Source organism: Aulonocara stuartgranti (genome assembly GCF_965226115.1).
Source record: "Aulonocara stuartgranti genome assembly, chromosome: 19".
Classification (NCBI taxonomy): domain Eukaryota; kingdom Metazoa; phylum Chordata; class Actinopteri; order Cichliformes; family Cichlidae; genus Aulonocara; species Aulonocara stuartgranti.
In genome coordinates, this window is record NC_138955.1 from 2,386,357 (window position 1) to 2,406,530 (window position 20,174).

Here is a 20,174-nt window from a genome sequence, read left to right on the forward strand (position 1 = left end):
AGCCAAACACTATTCTCTGATGTAAATAAGCCTTAAAAATTTAACAAATTAGGAAAGGCTGATGATAAAAAATTCAGCTTTAGAGCAATCTGCTCTGTAAGGAATACCAAAGTTTTATCGCAGGGTCTGTAGTGAGTAGAGATGGCACGATACCACTTTTTTATGTCCGATACCGATACCGATATCATAAATTTGGTTATCTGCCGATACCGATATGAATCCGATATAGTGTTTTTTAATCAACAAAACTGTTTTTTAAATATCTTGCCGCATTTTGTATAAGTTCATACTCAAGTTTAAAACAACAACTACACTAAAGCTATTCTGTTATACCTGTATGCAAAAAAAATTATTTCATAGTTCAGCAATACTGATCAATCTAATAAACTTAAACCTACACCATCCTCCCTATTCTGGTATTTGAAAGAGTACTTAGCATAAATATTAAGCAACCTAACTAATAGGGTTCCAACTCCCAGCAACAACAAAAATAAATAAATAAAAAATGGGGAACCACCCCTCACGCTCCACCTCATGATGCTTAATCGACGTAATCAACCTTAATTTGATGCAGTGTGAAAAAAATGCACAGAAATCAATTATTTTTCAAGAAATATTAAATAGATTCAACATCTTTCTTCAACAGAATTGCAGACTGCACAGATGGTACCTTCCCAAAGGAAAAAGTACTATAGCTTACTAGGGTATATATATTAGACTTAATAGTTACTATATACAGTAATGGACTTCTATTCATTTTGCATCAAATTAAAACTTTGGGTGTCAGATAATTATTTATTAAAAGCTCGACATTTTAAATGAGAATAAGAAAGAAAAGTATGTCTTTGTGCCCCCTTTTCCCTGTTAATGCCCTATCGGCCCCCCTGGCTAAACTTTGCTAGATCCGCCCCTGCACAGTTACCAGCGTCAGCTACGTAGAAAAAGATCCTGGAGTAGAAAGTAATATTAAATACATTCTAACAACAGCTGATCAAGCTTAAACGTGCTGCTGTTGTTCAGCCGCTGGTTTCCTCTTTCTGGTGCAAAGTGGGCCAAAAGCAAACCAGAGAGACGGACTCGCGACAGAAAAGCCGATCAGCTGATCGTTAAGCAGTTTCATGATTGAAGTAGCAGCAAGAAGAGGCAGTCGCTTGTTAAGCTTAACGCAGGAATGCTTTACAAACATTCAGAGATGGACTTACACACTTGCTTTACTTCTCTCGGGATAACTTTGTCGGAGATGAAATGCCGGGTTGCTAGCAAAGCTCCAAATGCTATCCAGACCACCGACAGGTCCCGCATGCCACAGCCGCTCTATCACGTGATGCATACTGCTCCGACGTGCTAACGTTCTGAGGTGAGTTACGGCGTGTTGCAAGTTTTGTGAGGTGCTTTCGTGATATTTAATGGATCGGATTACATTTTTTATTTTTCTCCGATATCCGATCCAGTAATTTAGGTCAGTATCGGACCGATACCGATACGTAATATCGGATCGGTCCATCTCTAGTAGTGAGTGATGTAGTGAAGACTGCATTTTGCTAATTTTACTAATTAACATACAGTCAAAGACCAGAAGCTTTGGAATAATGTTCACTGGACAGATGCAGCATTCATATTTGGTGCCGAGCAAGGACAGCTGTTCAATAGAAGAACACGATGCCAAGTTTGAAGTGTGATGGTGGGAATCTTTTGGTTTAGGGTTAACCAGTAGCCTTGAAGACTGACCTTGCAGTCATTAACTGAACTACAATTTCTGCATCATGTCAATGCCTGCTTTAGCTGTTGGCTGAAAATGAACAAGAAATAAAAATTTCAACAGTGCAACAATTAACAAAAAGCAAAAACAAATGGAGCACGGCAGTAATTATGTTCATAATTTCAGGTTTTAGCCTGTACAGTTATATTTTCGTCTATTACCTGCATAATTCCCAGTAACATACATGTATTTTTTCCACCTCACACTGGCATTTGACAATCATTGCAGCATTTGTAATTGTGTGACTTTACACCTTGAGTCAGTTTATATTATTCTGTCTAACCCCCTGTAGTAGACAGGGGTTAAAACTGAATGCCCCCTGTAGATTTCCCCCCGGTAGTTTTCCACCAACACACTCAAAAGCAGCTGTGGTACTTTTCCTGCAGGACATGGTTAAGCCCTCAAATAATCCAACAGAAGATCAATAATAGCTTAATAATTTCTTATCAAAGCAAAGTCCAGGGATGAAAGTGCATTTACAAAATCAGGAGCATAATAATGTGAGCTCTTCGGCTTATCGGCTACATTTATAGATGGCAAGTTCTGCCTGAACAATCGAAAATTAAACACATTCTGATTGTCCATCTCAGTGCAAGACATGCAAGACATTCTTCATTAACTTCACACTGAGCTAGTGAGTTGGGGACATTTCCATTATTATGTGGTGCATCTGATTGGTAGACTGTTGCTGTTGTGACAGGGATGTCATGTGTGAATGCATCTTATTCCTAACTCTGCAGGAGCTACATCCTCTGCTGTGAAGGGTTTTGGGCGGAGGATGTGTGGATGGGCAGCCCTTGTCAGACTCAGCCTGAGGCTGAGGAGGATTGGGGCGGAGGTTTTAATGCAATCTGCTCACCACCTGCTCAGTGGAGGGAAAGGGAGGGGGCTTTATTCTTTTCACAACTTGCTCGTTATCACATCAGACACACAAACACAGATCACTGAGGTGTGTCTGCTCAGAGTTCACAGTTAACGCACCGTCCCCTCCCCACCCAGCCTCCTTCCGAAGGCTGAATGAGCCTTTGCATGACTGGAGCGATGACTGCACACACAGGCTATCCTCAACAAACCTAACACCTGCTTCCTGTCTGGCTGCACATGCTCAGAAGGCCCCGAGAGATTGTGGTTGTGTGTCTGCCTTGCTGTTGCTGTGTGGACTGGGCCAGTCCTTATTAGGACCAATGTAGCATCTGTGATTCTTGGCTCTAAGATATGAATGCTTGATTACACTGTACCTGACCTATTCAGTAACCACAGAACCTCTCTGAGCTGCATTTTCTCTGCACACCACACAGGATGTGGACGATTCCACCCACAGCTTCTTACACTGCAAATTCTCCTGTAGATGATCCTAAAACTGGGCCTGTGAGAAAACCTGAGCCCCAATCAATATAAACCTCACCTCCACGTCAACCATAAAATCCTGTCTGTTGGAAAATATTATTCTGGACAAACGTCTCTGTCACTATCTAAACCATATTTACATAAAAAAGTAGCATTTAATTACTTGGCACACAAAAAATTGCCAGGCAAACAATCAGCAATGGTTTAATCAAAGAGAGACTTACGGAAACAGATATAATTATCAGCATTACACACTATATAACCTATACATGTACAGTCTATTTATTTTAAACACCACAGCTGCTTGAAAATAAAGCTGAGTGCAATATATGCACATATTACTGTGGAAAACATTAATAAAGAACTTTAATGGACTTTAATTTGTTGCAGATATCCAGATCATTTTAATAAACATACCTGCGGAGAATAACATATTGTACTGTGTGACCAGCAGTTCATAACAAAAAAGGAAAATATTCACATTTAAAAACACTGCAATGAATATATAGCATAGTTGCTTCGAAATATTTGATTAATACGTACAGATTCATCTGATAACTAGAAATTGAAAATTACAGCATCTGATGCTGTTTCTTGCTGCTGTGACCTCTCTGAATGTCTAAGGAGGTTTATCTGATATGAATGCTAGCCCACAAAAGGCACTGTCAGTATGAAGTATCAAAAGACAGTCTGACATTTATGTATGACTGTGAATATCTGATACTCCTCATTGTATGGTAAGTTTATGGCGGGGTGCTTCTTTGTGAAAGTCTGTGCACAATACATCAGTGACAGCGCTGCATGCATCAGCATCACTGTGATAGACCTCGGAGGAACAGCAGTAAAAATTCACAGCTTGAATCTCAAATAGCAGGGCGCCTACTTTCTGCTAAAGACTTCAAAAGAACAAAGCCCGAGCCAACAAATGCTGTGGTTAGATGACAGGTGGAATACAAATGGAGTTTTCGCAGCTAACTGTGGTATCATCAGCCTTTGCTTTGTTCTGATATTCTGTTTGTGTTCAATGGTCTGTTAAAAGGACAGCAAAGGTTTTCTGACATTCTTATTTCCATCTGGCAGTCTGGTATGTGGGGTGGTGGGGCTGAGGAGATGACCTGCAGAAAAACATCAAATATGTGGTGCAGTCATGAATGTCTGGTGCACACAAGCCATACCTGCACTGCATTTCTCACTGTGAGAAACTGCATGACTACCACCATCATCAGCATTACTACCAGAACAGAAAGAGGGATGGTTCACTGGATGACCCGTGTTTTGTGCTACACAGTAGCAATCTGTCTGCAACATGAGCTATTTCTCTCCGATCCCTGACTCAAATATGCATGTAACTCCCATTCATCACTGTATTAAAGGTGGCACGTCAGCACAGTCATCTCTTTTTATTATGGCCTGACATACATAAGGATCTACTTGGTTTTTGTTGTTTGTTTGTTTTTTAACCATGGCTTTATATTAACTGGTTAAATAATAGATATTCAATTCAATTCAACTTTATTTATAAAGCACCAAATCATAACATAACAACTGCCTCAAGGCACTTTATATTGTAAGGTAAAGACCCTACAATAACATCACAATAATGTGATAGGATACAGTTAATCCTGTAGGGGCCATGAGATGTAAAATACATTAGCCAGGTCTTTCAAAACACAGTGTTTGGTTTTGGTGTAGCACACCAAGAGGCATCACATAATTTGTCTTCTATTTACTCCACCTGATTTTGGTACATTTAACATTTGCAATATTTAAAACTTGTGCAAATTATTGCATGCATGGTATTAATCTTCACAGATTATGCTATGCTTTTCACTTCTGTCTAATCTCAAAACTGCAAAGAATCTCATCTCATCTACTTGCCCAGCTGGAGCTGTCCTCCTGCTCGTGGTGCTGAAACAAACACAAAGAAACAGCCAAACACAAAGTATGCGGAGAAAATGAACACGAGGCTTAATGTGGTTTAAGACTTGCTCTAACATACGTCTCAATATTGTCCATCCCTTTTGCACCTGCTCAGTGCTACACAAGTGCACCATATCCGTATCACTACTAAAAGCCCTTGTTCAATCTCAGCTTAGAGCCTTTTGAAATATTAATGCCTGTGAGACACTTACTGTGCACTCGTATGGATCAAATTTTAAAGAAACAGGATAAAACCCTGCAACTAATTTACAGCACTTTGGTAAGAAACTATGAAATATATACATATTTTATACTGAAGCAATTGATCAGCTGCAAATTTAGTCAATGTTCTTGTCATCTAGGTATGAATTCGATCACACAAATACCTACTATCTGTTTGTCTAAAACACTGAGGTAAAAACATATAGTTTCTTCCCTTCATTTAAAGCATCTGCAGTGATTCTGAAGTCCTTGATTTTCAAAAACGACCTTTTCACACCCGCAAGGCTTTGTTTAATCCAACCTGTGACACTAATTCTGACCCTTCTTGATATTTCTGAGATCTCTCTGAAAGCGCAATACCTCTATTTATAGAACACGCATAATTGGGAACCTGGAAACAGGATAGGCCTCCTCTCTAATTAAGGAATAAACAACACTAATTGCCATCATTACTATCATTCATCTGGTGTTATCAAACGTGATGAGATGTGCATATATTGAGTCCTGTAAGATTACGCTCTACATCTTGGCTAAAATCTGAATATCACCATTCTAAATGTATTTTCCTCCCAGGCTCTCATTAGGGTTTGACATATTGTATTCCACTAAAGTGTCAAAAGTCCATAGCAAATCTGGCATTTTCAAGGCCACCTGCTTTCAGCACAGTCGGGTGGAAATGTTACCAGATGTCAGTTTAGTACTCTGCCCAATTTCCGAAAACAGAAAAAACACAGTCAGAAAAGGCTAGCTTTACTTACTGTCAAAGCTCAATGTACCTCAAGAATCACATTTATTTTACAGGGTAACCCTTGTGTTAAAACCCACATCACATGTAGTAGGATAAGCATCGAATCAACAAGTCACAAGAAGTTGACCGGTATCATTTTTTTCTGTGCGAATCCAACAGAGTCCAGATTGAACAGCATCAGGCTACACAGACAGAGGGTGGCAGCATGAATGGAAGTCTGAGGGGCTCCTTATTTTATTAAAAACGGGCTCCCCAAGTTACACATAACGATGCTCACTCAAGGTTTGCCACGCAGCTAAGTCCACGAGGAACAATCGGGAACAATAGGTGTGACAGAGAGGAGAAATGATGCACCTGGTTTGGGTGTAGGAGTCTGACACGTTGCCAGAGACAGGCTCGTCCTCACCACCACCACCACCAACACCACCACCACCACACTGTACCGTGAACTTTAAGATATTTATAAATAAAGGAAAAGGTATTGCTCTCCGTAATCAGACATTTTTATCGACTCTCGGTTCCCCCGCTTACTGCAGCACTCACAGCAGCCTGCACACCCACCTTCCTTCAGCTCCGTAACTTGATGAAAACGATTGCGCCACTAATAGCGCAGTAAAGCCTTCCGGTTTGCATTTCTATCACTACAGGCACGCACGGCTTTAATATTTACCTCACTCACCTTATAAAACTCCCTTGTCGCTGAGGTCCGGCGGTGATAGAGATGCTGCTGATCTTTCTTTAACGCCAAGAAACAAGAGGAACTCCCACCTTCGCAGGGGCCGTCTAACAATTAAACACCTGCTTTGGAGGCGTTAAGGGACCATCAAGCAATGGTGATGCCAACAAAATTTCATTCGTTTTATTCGAAGTTACATAAAAATATATTTGACCAGACATCCACCTTAAAGTTAGCTAGGTCGATTTAAGTGGTTAAATGAATTATATATATTTTTAATGTTAATTTTGAACACCAAATGCACAGTAATCTGAAACTGAATTTTACGTACTCCAGTTTACATCCCACAAATACAAAGGCTTATTCCATTTAAGACAGAAAAATATGTATATTTTACTTAAAAAATACATGTTTTTAAATATATTAAGGAAAAATATTTGAAAACAATTAAGCATTATTAAATTAAAGCTACTTTGTTTTTTTAAAATAAACATTTATCATTATTTCTATATTTTGCATTCTTTATAAAAAAAAATCTACAAAAACTTTAGAATATATCACAAGTGTAGATACAAAACAACAACTTTTATATACAGCATTGTTTTGTGGGTACAACTACTCAGTCACTATTCATCTGTCAGTGGGTTGTTGCTCTTACCACACACCATTTAGTAAACCGTTTAAATAGTTTTATTGTTCTTGATGATGATGATATTTTTGAAGATATTTGACTTGTTTATGTTTTATATTATATTATATTATATTATATTATATTATATTATATTATATTATATTATAATGTTGCATGTTGCGTATTATGTTTAGTTTAATTTCTGATCACAGGATATTTCACTGTTGGCTTTGCCTCTTGTTCACAATGAAATTGGAAAAAAATATTTGTAAATACTTTGGTTCCTATGAAGGAATGAGGTACAAAAGATTTTAAAGCTACAATCTAATATTTCACAGGAAAATTTTAAAAAGGTTATATTTATTTACCTGTGCTCCCTATTGCACATGCTTTTATTACTTTATGAACACATATAATATCTCCTGTTTATAATGTTGTATGTGTTTTTACAGACAGGTGTCTTTTCAAAAAGAAATCTCAATATCAGTGAGACAGGATTTAATATTAACAATAATCTTATGTTACCTTAAAGGAGAGGTCTCTAGACTAAAGTAATGAAATGAAAGCTCTTTAGAGACATTACTCTAAGGATACTGAGGATCTATCTCAGACTTAACCTGGTAACAGATATGATGCAAAATGTATTAGTGCTCAAGTTAATTGTACTTTAAATAAAGACAAAATAATAAAAAGAATATTTGTTTGTAACAGGGAGAGGCCAATACCTGACTGATAGTGGTCCATTGGGTGATGGGTAAACATGTAGACTTGCCAATGGAGTTATAATTTCCTGTTATATTGTGAGATGTTGAAAATTGATGCCTTTATGACTCCTGCACAACAAGATGTGTTTTAGTATGGAGTGTTTGTGAGAGTCAAGTCATGTTAACAAAAGAAATCAAATGCATTGAGCTGCCTTACATCCTGTGAGTAAAGCTTATTTTATTGAAATTGCTAAAATTAGCTTATGGACCTCTACGCTAACAGCATGGGACGTCAGATAACTGAGGATACATTGCCACCTACTGAATTCTTTCTTTCCTGCATTGACCCTAAACACTGCAGACTGTTCACATGCTGTAATAATAATAGTTGTTCACATGGAAAGAAAGTGAAGGATTAATCTTATAAAAATGTACTATTATATAAATATATACTTTTTGAATGGATGTATATGGACTTAAATATGGGGAATTAACCATGTGAAAATAATAATACTTGTTTTGCTTTGTTGAAATTTCTTTTTTGTCTTGTTAACAGGGACACGTGAAGAAAAAGAGGAACACAGACGCATCCGGACCAGCAGGCGGCGGTAGACAAAGGAGTTAATGTGGTGATGTAAAAACGACGTCAGTGCCTCTCAAAGAAACCTTCTTGTGTGCGTTTGAAGAAGCTCCTGAGCTCCGAGGCTCCGTAGTGCTGAAAGGACAGCTCCTCCGCTCTCTGACATCTGCAGGTAGGCAGATGCGTCGCGCCATGGAGATGAAATTATGGGCAAATAACATTACTGGCGCAATCATTAACATACTGGAAACGATATAATGTAATTCTGAAAGAAAACAGAACACGAAGGAGATGGATAACTACAGTTATATTATAAATGCTTTCTGTTTTCTGTAGCATCCACAGTGTCGATGCCCTCTAATGAGGGACGTAAAGACCAACTTTTAAATTTGGTCTGCGAGACCGCCCTCTTTCCTTTTCGTCGTTTGCTATCTTGTGATTTGCAAATCCTTCAGTGCTGCAGGTTATGCGATGAAAGAGGGAGGGATAAGACATTACTGCTATTCTCAGTGGCCCCTGGGAGTCCCCCACCCCCACTTTGCTCAGAAATTAGTTTTTAACTCTAAGCGGCAGGCTTACATTCTCTCTTCTATTCACATTTCTGCACTGTGCTCTTTGTAAATGGTTTGGATTCAGTGTGATTTATTTCAGGGTTTCAAATTGTCAGGTAAAGAGCATTCAGTAGTAGACATAGAACTAAACAGTTATCCCCTGTGAACAAGCACTTGGACACAATAGAAAGGAAGAACTACCTGATCTCTCCTCAGACCAAACTGTGTCCTTGGAAGGGTCATTCCCTCCAATTTGCTACTATTTAATTCAAGTATCTTAATGTAATAATCTCCCTACAAGTAAATGACTTTACTGCTGGATTAAGACTATTGATGCCCCTTAAATTGCAAACAGCACTGCCAATTCTTTAGGTACTTAGCAATCCTCATAAGCTGAGAATTTGTTTTGTCTATTTGCTAAAACTGTACTATAGTATCTTCTGTTTTGGCTGCACGTTTGTGTTTGCATCTAACATGAAATTGGTAAAAAGTGTTGAGAGTGATTCATCATGAATACCTGTGTTTGCATACAGAGACCTATTTTCAGCAAATGTGTGTTTGATGGCACCTCGTGTTTCCTAATGCAAGTTTCTTATATTAAAAGCCTGATTAGTCATTAGAAAAACCATTTTCCAATTATGTCAGTACAACTGAAAATAGTGTGCTGATTGGAGAAGCAATAAGTGCGGCTAAATAAGTGCCTGGATTGGCTGTCTCAGTCTGATTATAGTCTCTAAATTTAAAAAAAGGACTGGAAAATCATCACTTTGTCCTTGCTTTAAGGAATAAAAGTTAATCCATGCAGTAAATTTAAAAAAAAAAAAACAAAAGAGAGAGAGAGAGAGCAAGAACAGATTTTATAAAACAGGAAGTACTGCTCCCTCCACAAAACTGTGCAAGCATCAGGGCCTTTACCTAAAAAAGGATAAACACCCATACAAGCCAACGTGAGGTGGTTTGTAAAGGGAGTATGATGCCCATGATGAGTGAATCTAAACCTTTGACCACAACTGTGTTCAGCTCTCTACGCATGCTCAGTTAGACTTTTAGCACAATAAACTTGAACTAAGTAACATAATGTGCACAGAAAGAGCGGTGGTTGATGTAAACAGGCCATTTCATTCAATTTATTATCATGTTCCATTTAAAATGATAAATCATTTATGATTCCACAGACCATTAGTTGTGATTTAGACCATTTTGGGTCATTGTTCTTGTTATATTAGATACAAACAAACGTGCTTTGCTTTCAGAAGAAAGAACATTTCAAACTGACCAGAAACTTCTGCGCAGTTACGTTTACAGTTACTTGCACTTGCACTGCTAACTGTGTTCTTTGCTCCCACACAGATATGTTCACCCGGATGTTAAAACTGAGACTTCTCAACGCTGTAGCACCTGCATACTTTTTTACGGCTACAGCAGTCACCTTCATTTTTCACTTTGGCTTCTTCATTCCAACAATTTTCCCAAGTCAGGGTACATCACTGGACGGGTCCAAAGTTTTACATACAGTTATTTTCCTTTTCTTGATGTTCAATGCGTTAGGGAACTACATAATGACTATTAAATACCCAGCTGAGAGTGCCAACGAGACTGTGATTCCAGTGTGTTCACCTCACTGCTCAGATAAAGTGGACGCGCACTACCTCCTAAACGGCCGTCACTTCTGCAAACTTTGCAAGAAGGTTATCCTTAAGAGGGACCACCACTGTTTCTTCACTGGAAACTGCATCGGCAACAAAAACATGCGCTACTTCATCATGTTCTGCATCTACACATCCTGCACATGTTTATACTCTTTGGTTCTTGGCGTGGCCTTTCTAACAGTGGAGTACTCTATCTCTTTTGAGAACCCCCTGACCTTTTTGACTCTTCTCCCGTTCTCCACTGGTTACTTCTTCATGGGTGAGTTTTCCATTAAAGCTGATATCGCAGAGGGGACACCAATTAACAACTCAATATTTTTATTGTTGGAGTCTGCTAGAGTTTGCATGATTCACAAACTGGATCTTGGCGCAGCCTCTCAGTTCATGCACGTTCAGCTAACTTTGTCCTGATTAGATGCCCTTTGCAAACAGAAGGTTAAAACAGCACGGCGGCAGGGCTTTTGCAAAGCTAGGCCACACTAATGATATTTGCTTTCACTGAGATCAAAATGGTCTTAAACTAAGCATTTAGGTCAGTCTGCCTGAGCTTCAGGCTAACAGGTATTACTTGTATATACACTGACCTCATTTAATACTCTTTTCTTTACTACAACCATCCACCATTCTAACAATAATATATGCGACAGTAATTTCTCCTCCTCAATATCTCCTCACAGGAACAATCTCAGGCCTGCAGTTGTTCCTGGTGCTGATGCTGTACGTGTGGCTGGGCATCGGTTTGGTGTGTGCAGGTTTCTGTTGTCAGCAGGTGCTGCTGGTGGCCCGGGGGCAGACATGGTGTCAGATGCAGAGAGGGCAACTTGCAGAGAATTGCAACCCCTGGAGAGCTAACCTCAAGGACGTCTTTGGCACCCGCTGGATGCTTGGTCTTATACTGCCTGTGCAGACAGTAGAGACGTGCTCTGAAGACGCAGATGCCCATAAAGAGGACTGAAGAAAAACCTCATATCGTAACAATAGCTCCTCACAGGTCAAAAAAGTGACACATGTTGTAGAAAATGCTGTCTAAAGACCCATGTGGGGAACGATTTTGAACACAGAGAGGATGCTTTTTGACGTTTCAAATAGTCTGTGAAATAGCTGTTAGCACACATTCCTTTAAGGACAGGAGCCATACAAGCAATGTGAAATAAGCGTGTAGTCTAAGTGTATCCTTTAGGTAGCTTTTTAAAAAGGCAATATTAAGACAAATAAGTTGGTCATTTTTGGGAATCCAGCAGTTTTACTTACGCTACTATAAACGCTTGCATCAAAATATAAAGATGGCTTTGCATGCCTTCACAGCTTTGCAATTTTGTATTATTTGACAGCCTGTGCCATGCGGTGCTCTGAGATTATCAAAGTGCAATATTCTTCCACACATCCTATTAAGATGCTACAAAGCGCCGTTCAGGAAACTCCGGGTAGTTTTCGTGACAATGACTCTTGTTTGTCGTTAAGGGCTATCAGACAAAGAAGCCGTTTGTCTGCAGCATAAACTGCCGGGCTTGACAATACTGTTGTGACAATTACATGTTTAGCCTGATGTACTCTACTCAAAGTAATGTGACTCAGGCAGTGTGAAGAGGGAATGCTCCTTTGGAAAATGGGTGGGGAAGATGATTAATATTCGATTATCCAGGGTTATTATTCACAATGTGCCATAAAGTCATTTCTTATTTGCTTATAGCTGACCCCAAAGATGAGGTATTCACTACACTGCTAATAATAAGGCGCTCTGCATAATAATATTATTATTAAGGACTTTTCACTGTTATTCTGTGACTCCAGCTACAAATACACTGCTCATGTCGAACAGGTTTTGGGTTTCAATAAGTATACTTTCTAGAGATATTTTGTCTATTCCTGTTATACCAATAAAAGTATTCAAATCACAGCAAGTGATTAATTATTGTCTTTAATAATGACACACTGGTCTTCCAACAGTTTTACACAAAGCACACTTGACAATATCAGAAAAAAAAAAAAAGTATCCAAACTGTAATAATTTGCCACCCTCCTTTTGCCCTTTTAAAACCAAGACTGCTTTTGATTCATTTTTAATATTCAGGTTAATTACTAATGTTGGGGTATGCAAATCGTGGTCCTGAAAACAAATCAAAGTGAACCTAGACTTAATATTTAACTTGTGCTTATGATTTCTATACTGTAACTTTGAATGCATTATCTAACCACACTGTGGGTGGTTATACAACTTCAAAGAAGAATAAATCTTTGGAAACCCTTAAGTATATTAAACTTTCTCCCAAATTAAGCTCAAAAAGAAATAAAGAAATCTTAGCTGCTCAAGCATCGACATAACATACAACATTAACTTACCGGTAAAAAAAAAAGAAAGAGGTGCAGGGCTTCTGATAAACATTTATATTCACATTATCTTATGCTTATGTTTAGAGGCAACTCAGAAATCTGAGAAATGAAACAAAACAAGCCCACTTCATTGTTTTAAAGTTTAAATTAATACTAAATAATAAGCAAAAATTAAAGCAGGAATGAACATGAGAGCAACAAATCCAAAGGCAACACAGTTATATAGCTACAGCACATCACCTGCTACAAGCTGTAGGTATGAAGTTTCTATTTAATAATAATAAAAAAAGAAGCTTACTTTACCAGAACTGGCCAAATCCGTGCAATAATCTCTGTTTACAGTATTCACACAACTTTAGTCTTGGTCAGAAACATCATTACAAATAAATAATACTGACACCAAATAAACTTCCATTAAACGAAAAACAAACTGTTACGATTTAGCAAGCCATCTGAACTCTCTGTGAATCAGACACCGTTTGAAAAGACACTTCCTACAAAAGATGCATCAGCTCTATCAGTTTGATTTACCAGTTTAGAAATAAAGGATAAAGAAAAACAAAGATCACAGGAACCTGCTGACTAAAGATGAAAGATGGATTTGATCTAAGAAGTAAATAACCCTCATACTTTCTCCACACTAGCAACATTCATGCCACGTATAAGGAGTAAACCCCATGTGTCTTTGTATGTGCTGTAAGGCATGCATTAATGCAATCAAGTAGGGATGCACCGATATATTGACCGAACATCATTACGAACTGAAATCAATCATGTGGATGACCACTGGCTTCTCAGCACGTAAGACAACACTTATCAAAGTGAGAGGCCAGTGTTTATCTACAGTGTGCCATCAATTTTGAGCTGGTTTTAATGAGAAAAGGTAGCGTGACAAAGTATGAAAGAATTTTAAACATTTGCAACTTTTCAACAAAACAAAGAGAAAAATAAAAACGTATCAGCCTGGGCTATCGGCTAAACACTGGTGTCAGTACTTCACAATCAGTGCATCCCTACACTTAGGAGTTTGACACAGAAGCCATAGCCCTATTGCAAGTGATACTTGCTATTTTGAAACAGAAGAGGCAAGAAAATTCATTATAGGCAAGGGTTCGAAATACAAGCATGCTTCCTAACTCCCATCTCATAAGAACGGCTGCTTCGACCTCAGCACGATCTGATGTCAGCGTTTTAGTGTCTGTGGACCGATCACATTATTGCGTCACGACTGTGCAACTAAGAGAAAAAGAGCAAATGACTCTGCCCTTTTCTAACATGCAGTTAAAACTACAACTGCAACCCCCCTTTTCCCCATAAATGTAGCTATGTAGTTTCATTGCCTAAGCTTAAACCAGCAGTGCAAATTTTTGCCTTCCTCTTCTGGGACTGAGAGCAAAAACACAAACGCTTGTTAAGCATGCCAATGATATCTTCTGCTCTACTAGCCCAGTCACTGTTGACACTGCTAAGGGTAAGAAGTATAGGAAATGTCACCACAAGCAGCAAATATAATTACTGCTATCCTGTGAAGATGTTTGGCTGGGCAGATCAGCACTATATGACTGAATATAACCTATTCATCTACCCTGATATGTCATCTATACAGACTTTCTTGCTCTTTATGTCACATTTTCTGAATTCCCATTCTCCAACTCCGTAATGATATTTAGGTTGGAGACAGAAATCCCCTTTAGGGTTGCATCTGGAATAATAACTCTGCCAAATCAAACATGTGGAACTACCCACTGTGGGGACCCTTGTGACAATGGAGCGGCTGAAAATAGCTTTTGACTTCCCATATCACTTCTGCTGGTTTTTCACAATCCTTTATCACGAAGTTGCAGAGCTACTGCATCCCAACAATGTGACCGGTCGTTTGAAGTGACGGTCCTGGAGTAATATCAATTCTGATGTCGTCGGAACAACAACATGCAATATGAGACAGACCTTTAGTTTTATATCCAACCAGCTGCTCCAAAACTGTCTAATTTCTTAACTTTGCTGCAGAAAGTGATTAATACCTACAGCCTACTGATAAAGGTCTGAAAGCTTAAAGTTTAGTTCAAGAGTATATTTAACACAATTTATCCACATTTATTAAATCCCCCTGTGGCCTCCTGATTAATCCTCGTCTCCAGATTCAGGACTACTGATTATGTCCGTACATATTTTAAGCTAGGATGCTCTGCGGTTTCGCCCCCCACTGTTCCTTTTCTGTGTCCTGGAGAGAAAGCTGGAGTTTAGTCCAGAGTTGTGGGTTTCCACTGCTCAGAGCCTCCAGCAGCAGAGTCGTCTGCTCCTGAAGCTGCTGCAGCTGGTCTTGGGTGCGCTTATTCTCTTTGATCAGCTGCTTTGTGCGCATGGTGATCCCCAGCAAGCCGGACTTGTTGAGTATGTTGTAGGTATTGCTGAAGCGCTTCTCCTTATTAGTGCGCATCGAGTCCTCATCCTCGAATTCGTCATCAAGCATCCTGTTGTCTCCTGCTAGAGTCCTAAATTCATCTGTGTAGGAGGGCAGGGAGCTGGTTCCTACCTGTGAGGAAAAAGACTTGATAAGCTGCTCTTGACTCTGTGCTTGGTTTGTTGGTGCTTCAAAGTTGGATGTGGTTTGGGCTGTCATCTGCAGTGCTGACAGGGGGCTGGGGGTGCTGTACACCCTGTGGCCATGATGATGCCTCCTCTGTCGCTGGTTATATCCTGCTGCTGTACTCCCCCTCACCCTTGAGGATCCTACCCTCTTAGTGGGTGTGTCCATGGGATGCGGGGCAATTTTGGGATATGATTTGAGGATGGGCATGTAGCTTTTTGACTGACGTGTGTTTTCAGAGCCAGTCTTAGGAGAGCTGTTGTTGTCATTTGATAGCATGGGTTGAAGAAGAACCACTTGTGACTGAGGCATTATTTCCAATGGTGAAGGAAAGTTCCACTGTTTTTCTGCTGGAGCTGTGGATGATTGCTAGAAAATAAGAAAACAAACAAACAAACAGACCTTTAATGTTATAAAACATTTCTTATACTATCTATAATATGGTAGCTGTTAAACATAAAGTGCATGACAGAGTTACAGGGTTATAGTCGATGATCTCAGGGATTGTCAAGCTTCCATTTATATTACATTTAATGTGTCTGGTTAGTTCTGCTGTTGGCATCTCTGCATTATAATAAGATACTTGAGAGGCCTCTCTTCCACTTTGAAATGGATGAATGACTTAAGTGTGTCTGTGTGTTAGGGGGAGGACCTGCTACACTGAACCATCATCATAATATCAAAGTGAGACAAAACAGAGGGTGTTTATATATGTTGGTTTTATTTAAACGAGAGCTCCATGTGAGTGCTTGCCGGGTTCGCTGTTTATCTCACGCTTTCAACTTTTGTGGGTGTATGTGTGTGTTTGTCGGTGAAAGAGGCCACTGTGTGTGGTGAGAGCTTTGTGTAGAGTGGTGAGAGATTTTACACAAGTAAACACAGACTGAACAACTTAGGAGGATTGTAGCCCCCCCCCCAAAAGTTTTTTTTTTTTTTTTAAAGGAGAGGCAGCTATAGGTAATGATGTAATAATGTTTTCACTGTTCAGCTAATAACTGTTCTATTATAAACTCTAATTATGGAAGGCTGAATCATCATCAAACAGTAGCATTATTGCTTTTGGTGTGTTTGGGGTACAAAGTATGACTTACTGGGAGTGGATATTATTACCTCAGTGAGTGCACATTAACCCACCACCAATTCAGCAGCATTGATATCACTTTTGCTGATCTCAGAGGATAGCACAATTGAATTATAAAGAAAACTGCCCAGCCCCAGATCATACACAGTCTAAGGAAAGTGTTAAAACACAACATTACCCACAACATGCACAGACAGATCTGAATGCTCAATTTGAGTTAATAAACTCCATCCAAAATTAAGCTTTTAACTAATTTCTCTAAAAGTTCAGAGTACAAAACACTCTGAGCCAAACAATGCTCCATTGAGCACTAAAGCTCAAAGACAATATAGCAATAAAACATTCTAAGAGTAATGAAATACACAGTAGTCTGTTCAGACAAATATTGAAATATTTTACCTGCTTTAACACGAAGTTGTTCATGATGATCATTGGAGACAGTCCAGTGTATGGACCTCCCATCACAGCCACCTGTGGACCAGTTGGCTCCTGGCTGACTATTGACCCATTTCTTGCTGCATCTTCAGAGTCAGTCACTTCGACTGTGCTGAGGTACTCCGAGCTAGCATCTGAGAGGACAACACGACACATATATGAGGCTCATCATGTTTAAAAGAAAGGCTTCTGCTCTGTGTGGAAAAACATTAGCTGTATGAAAACAGTGGCAGATGTAGATAAATATCTGTAGCGTGTCTGAAAAAGGATACTATCATCTTAATGTGAAGGGCTAAATCAAATTCAGGTCAACCCCCATACTGTAAATAACCTACATAGAAAATGTGACCTAGATCTCCACATTTGATTAGGGTCGACCTTGTTCATGAACTGATAGACATTATTTGTAATTATATAAAGGCTAATTATATCCCAGGTCAAGACACGTGTTCTTTCAGACAAAATCAAGAATATTTAGCACAATCACAAGACTTAAAAAGCATGCTAGTTTTTTTTTTGAATGTAAGCAAATCAAACCTGAGAAGCCTGAATCTCTTTCCAGGTCTTGTTTGCATGTTCCAAGGTGCGATGTCCGGGTGAACGGCAGAGTCCTGTGACTGCCTGGTTGATTAAACCGGTTCATGATGGTCTATCCAGGAGAAAAACAAAAGAAAAAAACAAAAACACATGGACAGACGAAGTTAAATAACTGCAACTTAATCTCTCCAGGACAGTCTTATGCAAGTTTGTGATACAGTTTGATGACATTTTTTCTTTATTTTTAAATCCATTCTGTGACTTGGGAAGGAGAGAATATTAAATATCTATGAGTAGCATGTCCATTTTAAAACAGTAATATTCCATTTCTTTGGATTTTTTTCATGACAGGTGACACATTATCCTATTTGGCTATGGAAGACATTGAGACTTTTTAAAGATCTTTGGCTACAGACAGATGGGTCACAATGATTGTTTTTGCTAATAATTTACACATTTTAAAAACCTTTATAAACTACAATATTTAGGCCTTAGCAAACCTACCTGTTTCACATGTCATATCTTACGTGACAATCTAGTTATATAAAATATAAATTAGGAACAAATAAATAAACAGCAGCCAATTATAATTGTAAACAATCACAAGATAAAGGTGGCCACTCAGACACAGCAGGGCCAAGGCTTCAGGTTGTTCCCTTAATTTGTCCTTGTCTATAATTTTTTCATAGTAACTCATTACTATATACGATTTACAGTGTATAATGACTAAAAGCACAACAGTCACAGTATAAACACTCACCTCTAGTTAATACGTAATCTGTCTTTTTAGAGCTTCTACTTTGAATTGTTTACAAGACTGATCATCACTTCACGTTTAAGGCCTGTACTTTGCATTCATACTGTACATGACTGTATTTATTTTTCAACATACTGAAAAGAGCAGGCGCACACCCACAAACGGGATTACGTAATGTTTTAAGCTGCATAATAAACAGATTAAAACATCATAAAAGCGTATTATTATCTGCCTTACGTCTCCCATTTTACAAACTCGAGCTGAACGATTGGATGAAGGGCCTGTGACCCTCCCACAACCACTCACTGCGATGGCTAGTCATGGCAAGACACACTTTAAAAAAACAAAACAAAACAATGTCGTACTTACCCAGCAAAAACAACAAATAAAGAAGTCAGTGCAGACAATCATTGTTATAAAGCTGGGATGCTGACCAGTCCAGCGTTTATAACTTCTTAACTAGCTACAGCTAGCATTGTTTTGCTATACACGCAACTTTGTCAACATTGGCCGTTAACGTCAAACAACGTACGCGACACAAACACACACACACAGCTTTAGGATTACACAAATGTGCTTCTGCAATAACAAAATATGGAAAGCAACATTAGCTGCTGTCTGTATCATCGACAGTATGTTTTATCTGTTTACTATTCATTTAGCTGGGTAACGCTAGCTGCTAGCTACCTTAGCTTTAGATCAGAACTCTTGCTATCACGAGATCGATAAGCAATATGAGTACCAGCATAATTTCGACAAACCTTACCAAGACGTCGTTTGCTTCAAAGCGAAAATCCGACTTTAGTAGCTTGAAAATATGTGGCTAGTTAAAGCCACCCAACTCCCGTGTTGCTAACGCCAGCTCTACTTATGTGCTCTACAAAATAAACGCCCTCCACGCGGTCTTACAGGTAAACACAATTACGTGCGCGCATTCACGCAGATATGGTTTTAAACAAATCGGTGACAGAAAATCATTTGCATTTAAGTATTCATGCTGTGAATTAGTTTGTTATGGAATACATTTCTGAAAGTATTAAATAATAATCATATTTTTTTAAATCTTTTTTTTTAACAAAAAAGCACAAAACACATTTGCAACTTTATTGTCTGTTACGGCAACCTCCTGGATAAGTTTCTAAAAGTAAGTAAGGGTTTTCAGATGATGGGGTTATAAGTCCAGTTTTTAGTGGTTGTAATTTAGGTGGTTTTAAGAAGTGTACTTTTAAGAGCTGTGACGGGAACAACAACTCCCTGTGAGACACTATTAAGGGCTTTAATAACCTGATACATAAAGGTTGCTACGGAAACGGGTGAAGTACATGTTTTATTCTTGGGGTTGGCGAAAGAGGAGCTTGTTTTGAGACTTATGCTCTGATGGGGTTACGCTATGGTGTGCGTAACCCCATCAGACTAGTTGTTTAGGCTGAAAAACGTCTTTTTAAAAAAATCTACCGTGTTTGATATTTTAGCCTACAAATGTAAACGGCCTATCATATAGTTTGCTATTATTTGTGATAATGTGAAACAGATTAAGACTGCCAGCAGTTGGTACATCTATTAGGATTGCCTACTGGTATATAATTATTGAATACAACTGGAATTACTAAACAATTACACAAGACAAGCCGACAATCATAACAGTTTTATTACAAAATA

At 38.8% G+C, this 20,174-nt stretch overlaps 3 protein-coding genes across 8 annotated transcripts in view; 1 reads left to right on the plus strand and 2 right to left on the minus strand.

The window, feature by feature from the left end:
• The window catches only part of tmem63c (transmembrane protein 63C), a 42,405-nt gene extending 35,645 nt beyond the window's left edge, over positions 1–6,760 (minus strand). For 2 of the 4 annotated variants that reach the window (XM_082516562.1, XM_082516563.1), the window contains exon 1: positions 1,203–1,545. In XM_082516562.1, the coding sequence (XP_082372688.1) occupies positions 1,203–1,537 (335 nt within the window). In that variant the 5' untranslated portion in view covers positions 1,538–1,545. Of the gene's footprint in view, positions 1–1,202; positions 1,546–6,675 lie in introns of those variants that run through there. The other 2 variants (XM_082516566.1, XM_082516567.1) reach the window with 2 other exon arrangements.
• Positions 1,296–13,410, plus strand: zdhhc22 (zDHHC palmitoyltransferase 22). Of its 2 annotated transcripts, none has more exons than XM_082516571.1 (4): positions 1,296–1,357; positions 8,564–8,759; positions 10,489–11,046; positions 11,465–13,410. In XM_082516571.1, exons 3-4 carry the CDS (start codon positions 10,491–10,493, stop codon positions 11,740–11,742), a joined length of 834 nt encoding a protein of 277 aa, XP_082372697.1. In that variant the 5' UTR covers positions 1,296–1,357; positions 8,564–8,759; positions 10,489–10,490; the 3' UTR covers positions 11,743–13,410. The 2 variants fall into 2 exon arrangements, with proteins under 2 accessions (XP_082372697.1, XP_082372698.1); XM_082516572.1 differs by lacking the exon at positions 1,296–1,357 and adding an exon at positions 6,783–6,829.
• cipca (CLOCK-interacting pacemaker a) lies at positions 12,690–19,431 on the minus strand. Of its 2 annotated transcripts, none has more exons than XM_082516570.1 (4): positions 19,277–19,431; positions 17,759–17,870; positions 17,186–17,355; positions 12,690–16,074 (listed from the first exon to the last, which is right to left on the minus strand). In XM_082516570.1, exons 2-4 carry the CDS (start codon positions 17,862–17,864, stop codon positions 15,289–15,291), a joined length of 1,062 nt encoding a protein of 353 aa, XP_082372696.1. In that variant the 5' UTR covers positions 17,865–17,870; positions 19,277–19,431; the 3' UTR covers positions 12,690–15,288. The 2 variants fall into 2 exon arrangements, with proteins under 2 accessions (XP_082372696.1, XP_082372695.1); XM_082516569.1 differs by having other exon boundaries at positions 19,282–19,428.
• Between the last annotated feature and the right edge of the window lie 743 nt (positions 19,432–20,174).